Source organism: Zingiber officinale, chromosome 5B (assembly GCF_018446385.1).
Source record: "Zingiber officinale cultivar Zhangliang chromosome 5B, Zo_v1.1, whole genome shotgun sequence".
Lineage (NCBI taxonomy): Eukaryota > Viridiplantae > Streptophyta > Magnoliopsida > Zingiberales > Zingiberaceae > Zingiber > Zingiber officinale.
The window spans coordinates 130,739,179-130,757,419 of NC_055995.1; the positions used below are offsets into that span (position 1 = coordinate 130,739,179).

An 18,241-nucleotide genomic window follows, 5' to 3' on the forward strand; every position below is an offset into this window, starting at 1 on the left:
GGAACATATGAACACAAAACAAAGTTTCAAATTAATACAAACTTGAGTGATTCTCAATATTTTTAAATTTTTGTCAAAAGTTTAAAAAATACTTTGAATTTTCATGGAAATATATTTTTCTTTAATAGAGGACCTTAAAAGAAATATGTTTTCAAAATTTCATGATTTTTAAAATTTTTTATGCATTTTTTAAATTGGATTCAGAAAGTTGAAATTCAAACTGCTTATGTACCAGTCGACTAGTACATGTTTTCTAACATTTTCAGTAGTTGATTTTTGTTACCTTAGTCCAAAATTTGATGTCATGATATGTGTGATTGTTTGGAATAATTTGTTTGATGGTGTCAAAGGGGGAGAAATGGAAAGGTTTAGGTTAGAAACTTATATTTGTACAAAACTTGAAAATTAAGTGATAGAGTATATGTTAAGGAGGAGTTTAGATTTATGCTTCAATGTTTACATTTTGCTTTCAATTTTTCAAGTATTATTTATGTCTGACTTAAACATATTGTCACACATCAAAAAGGGAGAGATTGTTAGTGCAATCGACCTAGAATTGATCGGTACGATCATGATTTTGATGTGTATGTCAAAGGATTTAAGTTAGACTTTCATATTGGTTTGATATGTGTGATTGAGTCATACAAGACTTGGTGAAACACACATAAGGAGTTTGGTGTGGTCAAGCTTGGGAAGCTCATCCTAGGGCTTAAGTCCTTGAGACGGTGAAGGATGATGTGCAAGGTATCTGAGGGACCACCGGACGAGAAACAACAGAGTGAAGCTGAGGGAAGTGGACTTCAAGGTAACACAAAGGATGTATGAAGAGGAGTCATGGGATTGTGTGCATTTGAGGGACGAAGGCTAAGGAAGAAGGGCTTCAAAGGGTGATTCTGGAGAGGATGAATATGAGTGTGTAGCCGAGACCAGTCGACTGGTCCAACGAACAGAAGCTCTCTGTTCGCTCAGCCAACAGTGACCAGTCGACTGGTATAATACTATTGGCGACCATTGGCATAATCCATGATTCTGGGAGAGCCGTTGGCTGTGCACAACGGCTACACTAGTCGACTGGTATATGGATCAGTTGACTGGTGCCGAGATGGGTTGACCTTGTATTCAACTCTCTCATCTTATTTAAGGGAAGCTTTAGGGCATGAAAGAGGTTACTGATGTTTATTGAATAACTCCTAAGTCTTTGCCCAAAGCTTCCAAACCTTTCTCTTCCTCCAAAACTTAAGTTCTATCTTGTAAGAGGGAGAGAGCTTTGTAGGAGGTTGTACTCCACCAATAAGGAGTAACCTCTAGTCGGAGATTGCCGGGGTCTAATCCATTGAAGGATTAAGGGTTTGTCCACCTCAAGGACAAGTCGTGGAGTAGGAGCAAGCAATCTCCGAACCACGTAAAAAAAATTATGTTAGCATTTGTATTTTATTTTCTTTCATTGTCTTAGTATTTGTATTTCCATATATATATATATATATATATATATATATATATATATAGCTGGCCACCGATCTCCAACACTTTTCACTTGCACTCTTCGCTTCTACAGGTGTTCCCTCCTCGGGGTCTTCTTCTAGTCAACCTTGAAGCCAACTCACTGGTAGTCCACCCCTCACCGAATTCAAAGAGGATAATTGTATACAACTAGTAGAAAAGATCACAACAGATAGGGAAGCAGAGATTAAACGAAGAGAGTCCTTCTTTAAAACTTGGAGCAAATACATATCGAATGATCTATTAAACATTATGGGATGTGCATATAACACCTTTCGATGGAAACTTGTTGGAGATTGACATGGTTCATGTTGATCATTTCCTACTAGTGTCCTTGTAAGATTTATCTCTATGTTCAAGAAGCATGCATCAAAGAACGGTTTCTCTATTACATGTAGCAACAGTATCACTAAATTTAAAGAAAGTTCATTACAAAGTGGGTTGAAAGTTGATTTTCTTAAGGGTTGTGAAGTTGTGGGCTTAACTGGAACTAGTAAGATAGAAGTTAAGTGGCAAAAAAGGTGAAACACTCACCCCCAATGCCTCCGTCAGCCTGCCCCAAGATCAACATGGATGAGCTAAATCACAGTGACTGAGGAGATTAGTTGTGGTGGGGGGTGGGGGGGGGGGGGGGGGGGGGAATTATACGGGCAGAGATTTACACCCTACTAGCCCACCCTTCGACCTCAGGTGGCAAATCTCCATCCACTTACCACCTCAGCTATGCTTGTGGGGGTTAGTAAGATGGAAGTTAAGATTCATAAGGAATGAGCCAATTGTATTGAGAAATATACTTCAAGAAATTTTTAGCGAATAATCACTTATTAATGAAAATGAACTTGACGTAATTGAGGAAGCTGATTTTGTTGGTGCAGGTTGCACTAATGATCAAACTCAGATTTTGATTGTATGACAAAGGTTAAAGTTAGATTATATTGTGATCTAATCCTTTTACTAAGTGTGCAGTATATGAACTTGATAGGTCTAGAGGATCAAAACACTAAACTGAAGCCCAACTAGGTTGATAGTTGGCACAAAGTCTAGATTGGTTGAGATCTGGTAGGAGGAAGTCTAGTTGGGTCAATTGGCTAAAGTCTAGATTGGTTGAAATCTAGCCGGAAGTCCTGATGGGTCAAGGAATCTGACATCAAGGAAGTCTGCGATTAGTAAGTGGAGGTAAGCAATCGGAGGAGAGATCCAGTAAGGACTCGTTCTCGGTTGAGGGAATAGTAGGCGTTGGTCCAACCTAAAATTTCAGAGAAACTCAAAGTTAGAACCGGACAGTTCAGAGACTATCAAAAATATTATTACTACTATTGTCTATATTATTGCTTGTTGTGCTAACCTTATGACACAGGAAAGTAAAAAGCTGAAAAAGGTTCCAGGCACCCGGACTTGGTCCAAGCGCTTGGAGGTTTGGGCACCCATAGGAGGTCTAGGCGAACCAGTAGGTGACTGGCTGAGGTGACACACACTGATTGGCCGGTGCACATCAGGTTCAAGCACTCATACTGGTCTGGGCACCCGAAGATGTATGAAATTTCAAAGATTGAGTTTCGCCGAGTTACAGCCACATCATCAGCATTCCAGGTGCCTGGGGGTGGTCCGGGTGCTCAGAAAGAGCCATTAAAAAGACTTCAACCAGAGCCTTCTAGATATCACTCACTCTGACTTTCGTACTCGCGTACTTCTCCAAGAAGATTCCGACGGCACCGAAAGGCTACTCCGACAACCAATGCTCAAGCAATTACTTCTTCTGTTGTCGGTATTTTTAATTATACAAGGTCTTGTACTCAAAATTTGTAAACATTTTTGAACTGATAGTGATTGTCTAACGAAAGCATTCTACAAATGTGAGTCTTGAAGTAGGAGTCACCGAAAGGTTCGAACCAAGTAAAAAAAGATTTATGTTAGCGATTGTCTTTGTGTTCTCGTTTCTTTCTTTTCTGCTGCGTTATTTTAAGTCGTAATTTCAAAAAAAGTGAGAATGCTATTCACCTCTTCTAATGTTTTTTTGATCCTACCGATCCTACCTACGTAGATTCAGAAACCTCTTGTACAAAAACTAATTTAGTTGAAGAATCAACCTTTGAAAGACAAGGATCAAATAAAACTATTCTAGCACGCATCTGTCCATAACAAACGATTGTCAAGTTGATACCAGATGATTTTCCTCTTGGGTTACCACATGAAATTATTCAAACTCAAAGACGAGTTTTTTTTCAACTCGGGATGGTTGATGTAGAAGCATTTGAATAATTTTTTGTTATTATTTTAAAATTAATTTTGTCTTTGGTATTTTAGGATTTTGAGTCGGTTGATATTTTAAATTTTTAGTATATTTAGATTTTTTCCCCCTTTTTTTGGGATTTTTTTTATTTATATTAAGATTTTTTTTCCTTGTGTTGATTTTTATTTTTCGTTCTTCCACATCTTAGGATTTTGGACATATATAAAGGTCTATTTAGTTGATGTTTAAGGAGAAGATTTTTAATTTAATAATATTTTTAATGATACCGTTACTTTTCTATTTCCTATATTCCTTTTCGAATCAACAGTTTCTTAAAAATTATTTTCGATATTTATATGTGAATCAACATATTCAACAGCGCGCAGGATAATATTACACTATCTTGCCCGGTGTCATTCGCCCAACACAATGACCCATGTCTAGTGATCTATGGTGCATTTCACACACACTTAAAATCAACCCCATGACTTATTACAATAATACCATATGCATTAATCAACTGTGCCAGCCCAGGGGCAATATTAATGGGATTTAGATTTCTCTTTATCAGATTTCAGGACAAACAATAGACAGACAATTCATATTACCTTTTACAAGCAAACGAAGTTTTGAACCCAAAAAAAAAAAAACAAAAGCAGGGAAAAAAAAGCTGGCCTTATTATAGTTTAACAACATTAATTCGCCTTTGCCAGGAAGGAGCTAAAAATTATGCAGGAATATTTGAGTTCCATAAGCTCGTGAGAATGGATTTTTTTTTCTCTCATCTCCAATAATATACTGTAATTTACATCAGGAAACACTGCACCTGTTCATCTGCAGCTCGCAAAAAGAAGTTCTTTTGCTGTCCAAGTCACTTGAGAAAGATCTTGCAGTGAGCAAACTGTTTCTTTGTCCAATGGAAAAAGCATAGGAAGGCACTCTGTTGAGAGATGAACAAGAAATGAGAAACAGATGTATATAAATAACATCGAACCAATATGAGCTCTAGAGAATAATTACAGGAAAGCATGGAGACAAAAGATTCATTTAAGTAGATGAGACATTGCCTGGATATCTAACAAAGTTGAATAGGGAAAGTGAAGCCAACACCCTCTCCTCCTGGGCTTTGTGATAGCTCAGGCTTTCAAACAAGCGCGGCGCAAGAGTTGAACAAGCATGAAACAACAAATGGTTTGCATTCTGCCATGAAGCCAGAGAGCTGCTCATCCATGCCACTGTGACAAGGCATGAGCGCGAGAGACTCGGGATTCCTTCAGATATGCAATTTGAAAGTGCCACTAAGAACCTTTTATTACCACTGGTGAGCAAGGTGATGGCCAACTTCCTTAGCCACTCTTCAGTCGCTTTTTCTTCTTCTTCCTGTTAGTTGAAGGAAAATCTATAATTGGAACACTTTTCCTTAAAAGAATAAGATGGCTATGAACTAATCAATCTCGAAACATACCGGTCTCACAGTTTCATCTAAAAATATCTCTCTGCTTCTAAATGAGTCTGAAAAACTGTCTTGTAGACCTGCTCTCCTTAGTAACCATGCCTCAGCGGTGTCCTCCCCGGAATGAGAGAATCTGCCTGCCAAGAGCAAAAGAGCTCTGCTGCACTTCTCTTGGATCTTTCTGTTGTGTAAATTGTGTTCCAAGGCTGTGATTAGAGCATCAACTGCATCTTCTCTGTACATACTATGCCGCAAAGGATCTCCCTGAAACATAACTGCCATATCGAGACCGCACATAGAACTATACTGGAAACTTTTAACAAAGCAACAGAATGATGAGGATTTTGGTTGGAATTTGTACCAGTTGATCAAGCTGCAGTAGAAGAGCTGCAGCTAGTGGACGCTGTTCATTAGGCGCTTGTTGCAGATAAACCAATAGAACATGCATTGCATTCATATAACCAGCATTTCTGAATTCCTTCAGGAAGGTAATAATCTGTGTTGTTCTGTGTAATTAGAAGAATGGATGAGATTGAAGTTTTGAGGCAAGAATGTTGCATTGAACATGACTACAATCAAATTACAAGTTCACTAGAGTAGTTGAACAAACCTGTTGAGACAAACCATCTCACTCAGCAAAGTGATTGCACTGCTGTTGGACTTCATTTGGTTGCGTAGGAGGAGTTGAACTATCGATGCTTTGTTTATGTTTTCTGCCAAGTACTCCCTACAGCTTCCATCTGCTCTAACACATCTTGCTAAGATTGAAGCACAGTGCGTCTCATGAGAATCACCTATTTCAAGTCTTCTCATCAGCAGGTCCAATCCACCAAGAGCAACCAACTGTTTCGAGTTCTCTACATTTCGGTCCACATCAAAGCCCGTAAGAAGCTGATCTAAGAGGTAGAATGCAGCCGTTCGGGGATGACATTTTATAGCAAACAGACTTTGCGAAGCATCGCCATGGTCCATAACCCGCAATACCAATGGTATCCAGTCGACAGATAGCATTTGCTTAGCCTTTGGTCGTAACAGGTAAAGGACTACTGCTGCCTTCAAGAATATATTTTTACTTCTCAACAGTCTTAAGAAAATTTCAAGCTGTGGATCTGCATGCAGTACTATCTGTCTGTTCACGTCATTTCTTGCAACCAACTCTGCTAAGATTGAGATCGATAACTCTAGGACATCATCATCTGTAGAGGTGAAATTTACCTCAAGAAAGCCCTCGATCACAGATGATGTAGACAGTGCTGTCACAAGCGTAGCATCTCTATGTGAATCACGCCAAGCTTTTGCAATTATGTGAATTGCAACTTCACATTCTTTGAGATTATCAGATTCTGAAATTAAGCCAATTGCTTTGCTAAGATTCAGTGGTTGCATGTTATTGTCTGTTTTTTGAGGAACCACTGCAAATTCCTTCTTAGGAGTTGGCACATGATGCACGGTAGCAGCATCTGGCACACTCCGACATGAGAATAACCTAAAAGAATGCGATTTGCGTGGTATCAATTCTGCTCTAGAGATTAAATTCTCTTGCACTTTATCCGTCTCTCTTTGCCTAACACCAACATCATTCTGTCTACTCAAAACGAAGAACATGTAAGAAAACATCCAAAAGCTACTAGTTCATATAAGATACTACTTTTCCACCATAAATGAAAAAGCACAACCATCTCTACATTTTGAAGATTTTCAACGATATCAGAGTGCTTGTTTACTCCCCCCTTTCATATTTGACAAAAAAAAAAAATGAAAAAACAATTCAGATAATGCTGATGATGTGCATGATCTGAATAAAATCATGAAGCAAGATAGAGAAGAGTCAAAATCATGTCTTGCTTCATGTCTAAGAACAAGAGCAAACATCTAAAGTATCAAAATCATGTCTAAGAACAAGAGCAAACGTCTAAAGTATCAAAATCTCTTGCTACTATGAATCCAAATCATGATTAATTAAGTAAAGCAGCTGAAATCAGCATACTAACAAAACTAAGCAGCTTCTTACTTAATGTCTAGGCATGGAAGCAGAACCATATCGACAAAATTCATTGAGCAGTTTATCTTTCAGGTTTCTTATCTGAAGAGTATTTAACAACAATGAAGAAAACAGAACGACTCCTCTAATAATACATTTCTTTTGGTGTTAAGGTCCCAAACAAATCTATCTACTGTGACTACATTGCTTGTAGGAGAAGCAATCCACCATGTTTGTGTCTCTATACTAACAATCATATACTTAGGTAGATTCCATTGCACAGAAGATCAATAATGCGAATGGGAGAATGAACCATTTGTTGAATTATTTACCGAGAGAAGCCGCATTGACTCACATGGACACCGTTCCCACGATCGGTGCTATCTGAATCAGCAACCAATTGAGTTTCTGAGACTAATTTAGCATCATCAATGAGGATGCCATCGCCAGTTTCTTCTCGTTCCAATGACAGACCAAAAACTGCTTGATATCTTCATGGAATTTAGAGTAATAAAAACATAAGAAAAGAGAGATTTTTAAGCTTAAAGAAGAAGGGATGTCAAGAAATCTACAGTGGCATGAACATAAAAGATTGTTTTCCAAGGACATTATCACATACAGGTTCTTATTGATGGAACTCCGTGAGAGAGACAGAGATCTCTTGCCCCATGGTTCGAGGTAGCTGGGCCTCGGTGGCAAAGACACGGTGGGAATGGGCGGCGCCTTGCCGTCAACCTTAATCCAGTCCCTGTAGTATACTGCGAATTGAGCGGTGCCGGCGTCCATCTGATCGTTGTAAGTCATGTTCAAGCTTTTCATCTTCTGCTCCCTGTCCACCGCCTCCCAGCTGGCGACGAGCTCCACTTCTTTGGTGTACCACACCTTGAGATGAAGCAGGTGCGGAAGCAGGAAATGATCCCAGAGATCGGGAAGAAGGTTCTTGCGCGCAAGGTAGGGCGCATCCACGAACACCTGGAGGAGGTGCTTGGCAGAGACGCGGTCGTTCCTCTCGATCTTGTACACGACGGCGAGGTAGAGTTGGGCGCAGGCGGAGAGGTGGGCGTTGGGCACGCCGCAGGTGTAGAGGCCGGCCCGCGACCGGGGGGAGTTGAGCGACGCCACCACGCTCAGCAGCCTGATGGAGTTCCGCAAAGATCGGATCTTGGAGTCCCCAGCGCCGCCGATGTAGGGGCCTTCCTCCGCCAGCCTCTCGATGCTCTCGATCCCCATCTCCAAGTTCGTGAGCACGGCATGGGTGGCGGCGCCCTTCCGGGCCGTGACGATGCACGCCGCACATTTATCCCGCAACCGTCTCCGGAAGTCAGCATCCTTCAAGAACCGGCCGGCGTAGCCGGAGAGGACGGAAACGACACCGCAGAGCGCGGCCTCGTCAACAACCGGGTCATCATCGTCGTAGCCAGCAGCGCTCACGGTAGTTGACCTGGAATTGGAGTTGGAAGGTTCGGAGCGTTGGCCGGCGCAGCGGCGGGGACGGTCGAAGCTCCGGCGCCTGGCGGAGACAAGTGGGGAGCTGGTGGATTTACTGCGGTTGGAGTAAAGCTGTGAGCTTTCCTGAGCGAGGAGCTCCCGGAGAGAAGCAGCCATGGACGGGGTTGGCTCCGGATAGCTAAGTGAAAAAAATAGGACCTTGTGAAGGGCATCGCTTATGGAGCAGTGAAAGATGCGAACTGAGTTTAACGCAGCATGGCCGGAGGATGAAGACAAAGAGCGGAGTCGATTTCAGGGAACACAAACCGCAAGCGCAGTTGTCATACCCTCTGTCGCCACTCTGCACGCCGCGCTCGCTCCATCTCTCTCCCTGTACAAATTTTCAGCATAAAATAAAAGAAATCCCATGATGCGTGACACGTGAAGAAGAACATAATAGCAGTCAGTCGGCATTCGAAGAAACTCGGAGGGGAAAACCATAAATTACTGAGCAAGACTGAGTCGTCCTCTTACCATGCTCGATCGTTCCGTTGTCCGTTGCAGGGGGCTGTGCTCGACTGCACGGTGACATGTGTGATTCTCCCAGGTTACGAGGAAAGGTTCAAAAGCTAAAAACTTCGAAGTAATCAAGGTTTGGCAGGTGGCTACTTGTCTCTGAGGGAGACTTTGCAGGACACGCCTTCTCGCACTAGCTACTTGAGCTCGATTCTCTCAGCCTCAGTATTCGGCTGTGGTTGCCTGAAGAGGGGTAATAAAAGTTAGCAAGTGGATGGGTAAAACTTGCAGGCGGCAGCTTCTCTGATGGAGATTGCTCAGGAGCTATTAAGTGATGCCATTTGGGAGCCTGCAGATATCTTTATGAAACATTCAATCTCTGTGCTGGAGTTTGGACCCCCAATCTTGTTTTTGTTGGAGAAGAAGGGTATTTATAATTTCATAGGCATGCACGAAGAAATTTAGATGGAACTAGGGGCCGATATATCTACTATGCTTACAGTCGTTTCGGTCTCAATTATTCACTTGTTTGGCAATATTTTGGAAAACATTCAGAAAGCTAGTCTGACTCAGAGCCTTACATCCTCGTTTCACTTTTATGCAAAGTAACAAATAAATTTGACAAAATATTAAAAGGTGTTTTTGTTAAAATAAATAAATAAATTATCCAAATTATTATATATTTATTTTTAATTGAATTTAAAATTTGAATATATAGATGAGTTACAGAGATATTGGACTTCACTCGTACTTGCAATGCAACCAAACAATATGACACATTTAATATTTCTCTTAATTTATAGCGCTCTATTAATTTTTCCCCCATAATAATTTTATCCAAAATGTCCATTTCTTTTTTACATTTTGAATATATATAAATAGATATACTCTAAAAGGTCATCAGAGACTTCTCCTACTTTTAAAATGACTAAAGCATTTTAAAATAATCATTTATAGTTTTGATAAAAACTATTATATACATTAATGCGCCGAAAATCTACGTTGGATGCCGAAGTCATTGAAGGGCATCAAAACTATCTGACAAAACTCTTGCGATGCTTAAGTTACTACACTATCATAGTTACCACCACCGATAATAATAAAGTAAGATTATTGCTATCGACTTTAATATTTATAAAAGATGAATATACAAAACTCTAGGGTTATTGGACTTTGGGGATCACGGGTGGTAGTTCGTAAAGGGGTCACATCCAATTATGATCCATCCTAATGAGTAGAGTTATAAGACGGTTTGACCCATGGTGAGATAGATCAGCCCGCGAAAAAATCCATCATTTGACTGATTCTAAAAATTTCTAATCCAATCCAAGATGTATTGTGAGTTATGGGTGAAGCGGCCAACTCATGAGTTCACCAAAAAAAAAAAAAAAAAAAAAAAAAAAAAAAAATTATAGAAACGGTTAAAAATTTTAAATTTGGATTACAATTCACTTACTTTTAAGTTTTTTTTAAAAAAATTCTCTTCAACCCATGGAACCAGTCAAGCCCGCCTCTGGACAGCCCCCCTCGTTCTTATCATCAAGGACAGTTTCAATCAAATACAGATCACAATGTTTACCAATTTCTTTGATCATTTCGAGCACAAGGAACCTAACGGTAGCATGTTTCTGCACGTCCATTGGGTTCCTCAATCAAACTAGACCAGAAAGAAGAAGAAGAAGCACATAAAAATTATTAACCTGAAGGTCTTCGGTGGTTTTCTTCCTGAGGATTATTTGTTGAGAATAAACCCGTTACAATCTGTGTGATCTTCTCAGAAGTTCTTTTCCACGCTTCTGAGTGCGTATCAAAGTCACAAGAACTTACAATCAAATAGATTTGAGCAGATAATCTCAAACTGTCGACTCTAGCGAGCCGAGCCACGCGCCGAGTAGATGAGTTGCGGACACCGTGAGTTGTCGAGCAGCGTCATGTTGTGCTGAGAGTTGTTGACAGGATGTCGAGAGCTGCAACACGAACTCAGAGTGGATGCCGAGTCCAGCAGAGCGCTGTCTCCTTAAAACAGATTCGGCCCCTCCGCGGTGCTCAGAGGATTAGGTGGACGTCTGTTTCCCAGGATAAAATGGCAAGATCACGAGCACAACCGAGAACTGGTTGTCGTGACAATCTGAACTAGATCCGAAAATTATCACTATTTCTGTTGAGCAAAATAAGTGCACAACATAAGGGAAGGAAACATGGGGATTCAAGGAAGACAAAGCTCACAAATCACTTGAGTTTTTTTTTCCCCTCTTTTTTTCCCTGCTCTTGCTTCAATCCTCTCAAGGTCTTATATAGACCTCTGTTGGCCTCTGTTCTGCTTGCAAGCTCGTTGCAAGCACAACGAGCAAGCCGGCTTGCTTGCAAGCTTGCCACGTGGTGAGCAGGCAAGCTTGCCACGTGGCGTGCAGGTAAGCTGACGACCTTCCTTGTCTTGTATGCTGGCCAACAAGTTGTCTGACTGATGTTACAAACAATGGGGTTCACAAAAAAGACCCCTCGGGTTGATGTCATCTGGGCCTTGGATTCTCACCCCCTTTGTTCCGAATCAGCCCGAAGGCTTCACTTTCTTTGTGGAACTGAAACTCACACGTCGTATTTCCATTCAAGTTTTTCCAACAATCCCCCACATGAATAGAAACAAGGATGTGTGATAGTCTTCGACAATTGAGTCGAGTATAAGATAGGTAGGTGTTACCCTTTGAACCTTCCCTTGTAAACTCTGTTTGCTCACTAGCTGATTAGTAGACGTGAGGTCTTTGAATTGTTCGGCCGTTGGTGTAAGCATGAACAGAGGTGTACCCACGACTCTCCCTGATATAGCTAAGGTTTTATGAGTGTGTTCGTTCTTGGCCATGAACACGCCTGATTCTGTAAGAAGTTCTAAGAATTGTGCATTCAATTCTTTTCGAAGCGGCCTCACTTCTTTCGTACATAGGTGATCCCTCAAGAGTTACACTTTACTCTTCTTGATCATTAAAAGCCTATCGGCTTACCCTGGTCTGGTCACTGTTTCATTGGGCTACCCACAGTGTGTCTAGTCAGTGCAGATTAGTTGGCTCTTTGAACCTAGTTCTTGGGATCTCCAGTCAGCATAGGTTAGGTGTCCTCTGCACTGATTGTTGACAACGACATCAAGCTCATTACCTGTGATGAACTTGCAACTAACTCTCGATTTAACCCCTTGGTTAGCGGATCCGCTAAGTTATCCTTTGACTTCACATAGTCAACAGTGATAACACCAGTTAAGAATAGTTGTCTAATGGTATTATGTCTACAACGTATGTCTAGACGTACCATTATACAGATGGCTCTGTACCCGATCGATTGCTGATCGACTATCGCAATGTATGCAAATCGCCGGCATAGGTTTTAGCCAATGTGGAATATCTTCTAAGAATTGTTGTAGTCATTCAGCCTTTTCACCACATTTGTCAAGAGCTACAAACTCAGATTCCATCGTGGATCTGGTTATTACGGTTTGCTTAGAAGATTTCCAGGAAATGACTGCATCAGCTAGAGCGAAGACATATTCACTCGTAGACTTAGAGTCTTGTATATCAGATATCTAACTTGCATCGTTGTATCCTTCGATCACAACAGGATATCTTGTATAGTGCAGTCCATATTGACGAGTGTACCTTAAGTACCTCAGTACTCTTGTTATCATTTTCCAGTGCTCAATATCGGGATTACTCGTGTATCTGCTCAGTCTGCTTACTGCGTAGGCTAAGTCTGGTCGTGTACAACTCATCAAGTACATCAGACTTCCAATCACTCGAGAGTACTCTATCTGCGAGATACTTTCACCTTGATTTTTCGATAGATGTTGACTCGTATCTATCGGCGTTAGTGCCAACGCAGTATCACCCTTGGTGAATTTCTCAAGAATCTTGTCCATGTAATGGGACTGACTAAGAACAAGTCCTTCTGTCGTTCTAAGAATTTTGATTCCTAGAATCACATTAGCTAGACCCATGTCTTTCATGTCAAATCTTGATTTCAACATATCTTTAGTGGATTCAATTATCTTATCATTACTCCCAATGATAAGTATGTCATCTATATAGAGGCACAAGATGACATAGTCACTCTCTGTGGTTCTCATGTAGACACATTTATCACATTCATTGATCTGGAAGTCACATTCCTCCATGACATTATCAAATGTCTTATGTCACTGCTTTGGTGCTTGTTTCAAACCATATAATGACTTCACCAATCTACAGACCTTGTTTTTCTGTCCTGACACAGAAAACCCCTCAGGTTGGTCCATATAGATTTCCTCTTCTAAATCCCCGTTTAGAAATGCTGTCTTTACATCCATTTGATGTATTTTGAGATTCTATAGAACAGCGATAGCCAACAATACTCTAATGGAAGTTATTCTAGATACCGGAGAGTATGTATCAAAGTAATCAAGGTCTTCTCGTTGTCGGTATCCTTTGATTACCAATCTGGCCTTGTATTTATCGATTGTATCATCTGATTTCATTTTCTTCTTGAAGATCTACTTCCACCCTAGTGGTTTACTTCCCGGAGGAAGATCCACAAGTTCCCAAGTGTGATTTTGCAAGATAGATTATATCTCAGATGCAATTGTCTCTTTCCAATGAGGTCCATCAAAAGAGCCTACAGCTTCTGAGTAACTTCGGGGCTCACTTTCCAACATGAATGTGATAAAATCCGATCCATAGGATTTTTCTACCCGAACTCTTTTACTCCGTCTAGGCTTAACCTCCACGGTTTCCTCGTCATCATCATCTTCTTCTTCGCCTGATGTTTTGGTTGCCCGTTTTGAGGAGCTAACATCCTCCCGGGTCTTATATGGAAACACATGCTCGAAGAACGAGGCATTTCTCGATTCGATTATCAAGTTCTTGTGTAACTCCGGTATGTGTGACTTATACACACAAAATCTATACGCAGTGTTGTTTTGTGCATAGTCAATGAAGATGCAATCAACAGTCTTTGGTCATATCTTAATCCTTTTCGAATTAGGTACCAACACTTTGGCAAGATACCCCCACATTCGTAAATATTTGTAGGACGGTTGTCTTCCATTCCACAACTCATAAGGACTCTTATCTATTTTTTTCCGGGGCACCTTATTTAAAAGGTAATTAGTTGTTAACACAGCTTCTCCCCACATGAATTCTGACAGTCCAGAGCTTAATAGAAGAGCATTCATCATCTCCTTTAGAGTTCGATTCTTTCGCTCAGCAACTCCATTTTGCTGAGGAGTATAAGGAGCTGTTGTTTCGTGTCTGATCCCATGTTCAACACACAACTCAACGAATGGTGATACATATTCACCGTTTCGGTCACTTCGAACCACCTTTATCTTTCTATTACGCTGGTTTTCAACCTCAATTTTATAGAGAGCGAATTTCTCTATAGCTTCATCCTTACTTTTGAGAAGATACACATAATAGTATTTTGTGTTATCATCTACAAAAATGATGAAATATTTATTACCACCACGTGTTGGCGTACCTTTTAGGTCGCACACATCAGTATGAATTAGGTCAAGTGATCCATTACTTCTTTTAATATGGTGAAAGGATGACCTTGTCATTTTCGCTTCAACACAAATCTCACACTTGTGTTTTGGGTCAAGGTGGAATGTAGGTATGCTTTGCATGTTTATTAATCTATGCAATACATCGTAGTTAACATGTTCTAGTCTACCATGACATAAACACGAAGACTCAAGCATATAAGTGGAAGAGCTTTCATTTTTATTTATCTTGGGCCTAATGACCATTACATTGAGCTTAAACAACCCATCAGATGCATAGCCCCTTCCTATAAACACTCCGTTCTTGGATAGTACAACTCTATCTGACTCAAAGACAATGTGAAAGTCATACTTGCTTAATAGTGATCCGGATACTAGATTCTTTCGAATCTCCGGAACATACAACACATTGTTCAGAGTGAGATTCTTGCCCGAGGTCATTTTCTTCTTTCTTCTTTCTTCTTTGGCACATATCCTGTTCTCCTGCCAGGTTGGTCTCAGGCTTTTTCTTCTTTGGCATTTTACAGTCTGAAGCCTTGTGACCCATACGATCACAATTGTAACATTTCCCTAAGAACTTCTTTTTCATGTTTTGTCCTTTGGGTTGCGTCGTGGAAGATTTTGGATGCTTCTGTTTTGAGGTTTGTCCGTGCTCAACAACATTGGCTTTTATAGTAGCCTGAGAGAATAGTTTTCTCTCCGAATTCTTGTTGTCTTCTTCTATACGAAGGCGAACAACAAGTTCCTCCAGGTTCATTTCCTTCCACTTGTGCTTCAGATAATTCTTAAAGTCCTTCCAGCCAGTTGGTAGCTTTTCGATGATAGCTGCCACTTGGAAGGTTTCGCTCAGAGTCATACCTTCTGAGTGAATTTCTTGTAAGAGTACTTGAAACTCTTGGACTTGACTGATTACAGACTTCGAGTCACTCATCTTATAATCCAGGAAACGACCAACAATAAACTTTTTAGCCCCAACATCCTCTGATTTATATTTCTTGTCCAGAGATTTCCACAGTTCCTTTGCCGTTTTCATCTCACAATACACAAGATAGAGTGAGTCGGCAAGATTGTTAAGGATGTAGTTTCGACATAGGAACTCAGAATCGTTCCATTTGTCGATTAGAAGGAGAGTGTTCACCTCATCTACACCCTTAACAACCTTGGGAGTTTCCTCGGTCAAGATACGTGTCAGACCTAGTGTGGTTAAGTAGAAGAACATCTTCTGTTGCCACTGCTTGAAATTCACTCCTGTGAATTTTTCTGGCTTTTCCCCATGATTGATTGACACATTCCCAATCGGGGCGGAGGAGGTCGGCACATGTTGAGCCTGTTGCATCTCAACATTTTATGCCGCCATGGTAACAGAACGAATCTGTTTTAAGTTTTGTTGGGAATAAACCTGTTACAATCTGTGTGATCTTCTCAGAAGCTCTTTTCCACGCTTCTGAGTGCGTACCAGAGTCACAAGAACTTACAATCAAGTAGGTTTGAGCAGATAATCTCAAACTGTCGACTCTAGCGAGCCGAGCCATGCGTTGAGTAGATGAGTTGCGGACACCGTGAGTTGTCGAGCGGCGCCACGTTGTGCTGAGAGTTGCTGACAGGATGTCGAAAGCTGCAACACGAACTTAGAGTGGATGCCGAGTCCAGCAGAGCGTTGTCTCCTTAAAACATATTTGGCCCCTCCGCGGTGCTCAGAGGATTAGGTGGACGTCTGATTCCCAGGATAAAACGGCAAGATCACGAGCACAACCGAGCACTGGTTGTCGTGACGATCTGAACTAGATCCGAAAATTATCACTATTTCTGTTGAGCAAAAGAAGTGCACAACAGAAGGGAAGGAAACATGGGGATTCAAGGAGGACAAAGCTCACGGATCACTTGAGTTTTTTTTTTCCTTTTTTTTTCCCTGCTCTTGCTTCAATCCTCTCAAGGTCTTATATAGACCTCTGTTGGCCTCTGTTCTGCTTGCAAGCTCGTAGCAAGCACAACGAGCAAACCACGTTCTGGCTTGCATGCTTGCCAGCAAGCCACAACGTGGCTTGCATGCAAGCTGTGGCTTGCTTGCAAGCTTGCCACGTGGCGAGCAGGCAAGCTTGCCACGTGGCATGCAGGCAAGCTGGTGACTTTCCTTGTCTTGTATGCTGGCCAACAAGTTGTCTGACTGATGTTACAAACAATGGGGTTCACAAAAAAGACCCCTCGGATTGATGTCATCCGGGCCCTGGATTCTCACCCCCTTTGTTCTGAATCAGCCGAAAGGCTTCACTTTCTTTCTGTGATTGAAACCCACACGTCGTATTTCCATTCAAGTTTTTCCAACATTACTCCCAGAAGCTGGCAAGTAATTTGTAAAGGACCAAAGAAAAGGAATAAGAGAACAAAATTATCAAGTTTATAAACCAAGGATTATTCCAAAATGTCAATAGGCAAAGCCAGGAATGTCTTAATCAGTAATACAAATTGTTCATGTCCACCCATCTATGTCAAAAACAAATTGAAGATGATCAAGTTAACTTGATGGAAATGCTCATAAGATTACTTATTTAAGTAAGCTGAGCACAACATGAGTAATTACAGTTTTAACATGCTGATACTCAATCCAAGTGATAGAGCAAATAGGAAGTGCAAGCAACTGCCAACTCCTCCAGATGAGTAGGTTCATATTGATCCCCAAATTGCTTACTGGAAGATGTGAAATCAATGTTAATGGTAATTTTAGTGCACTAAAAGCCTACTACCCTGAAGGAACACACCCGTTGGATACTAGTTAAGCAGGATATTGTCTGATCAAATAGGATCAAGGTTGTAATAATCATAAAGCCCAGTCTATCAACACTCAGTATGTAAAGTCTTGGGTCTTGGGAAGCCTAAGTTACATCAACTTAGATTGCATACTTGTTTGCACATTTCAGCCTAGATTGCTTGTAGATAGAAACCAAGCATATAGATGAATACAGCCACAGCAGCAAAAGTGATTCTGAAGTAAATGAAGCATGTATCATCACTCAGTATGTAAAGCCACAGGATGCCCAAGTTAGATCCCACCTAAACTGTATATTTATCTGCACATTACAGCCTAGATTACTTGTAGACTGAAATCGAGCATATAGGTAGGTGAATACAACCAAAAATGAAAAGTGGTCCTGAAGTAAACAACAAAAATGTAGAACGATTTCATCTATTCTGATTCCCTACCCTTCGGCAACCACCAAGTCTATTCCTCACGATCTGTCAGAGAGTCAACTACGATAGTTCAAATAAAGAGAAAAAAATTAGAGACAGTCATCGAAGATTCCAAAACCCAAAGCCAAACTTGAATTCACCCTCAACAGCAGACGCAACAGTTTGGGGACCGCATTGGCGTCCTTCAACGGCCGGTCCAACAGACAAGCCTCCTTGCGAGACTAGAGAATCGCCTCCAGCGACGATTTAGGGTTAGGATCAAATCGGAGACTGATCGAGGCGGGAAAGTTTTAGGGTTAGGATCACAAAGGCACGATTTACCTTGTGGTGGACGGCGTGGGCCAGGACGTCGGAGATTTTGGGATGGAGGAGGCGCGAGAGGTGGCGCACTAGGGCGCCGACGTTTTCCGCCTCGCGATACGACAT

The 18,241-nt window shown here is 41.1% G+C and overlaps 1 protein-coding gene across 2 annotated transcripts; it reads right to left on the reverse strand.

Moving 5' to 3' along the window:
* Positions 1–4,238: 4,238 nt before the first annotated feature.
* LOC121986023 (putative E3 ubiquitin-protein ligase LIN-2) lies at positions 4,239–9,566 on the reverse strand. 2 transcript variants are annotated; one of them, XM_042539781.1, is made up of 8 exons: positions 9,127–9,566; positions 7,784–8,983; positions 7,497–7,655; positions 5,794–6,768; positions 5,545–5,689; positions 5,196–5,447; positions 4,798–5,110; positions 4,239–4,670 (listed from the first exon to the last, which is right to left on the reverse strand). In XM_042539781.1, the coding sequence occupies exons 2-8, from the start codon at positions 8,767–8,769 to the stop codon at positions 4,561–4,563; spliced, it is 2,940 nt and encodes a 979-aa protein (XP_042395715.1). In that variant the 5' UTR covers positions 8,770–8,983; positions 9,127–9,566; the 3' UTR covers positions 4,239–4,560. The 2 variants fall into 2 exon arrangements, with proteins under 2 accessions (XP_042395715.1, XP_042395716.1); XM_042539782.1 differs by having other exon boundaries at positions 5,794–6,764; positions 7,520–7,655; positions 9,127–9,565.
* Between the last annotated feature and the right edge of the window lie 8,675 nt (positions 9,567–18,241).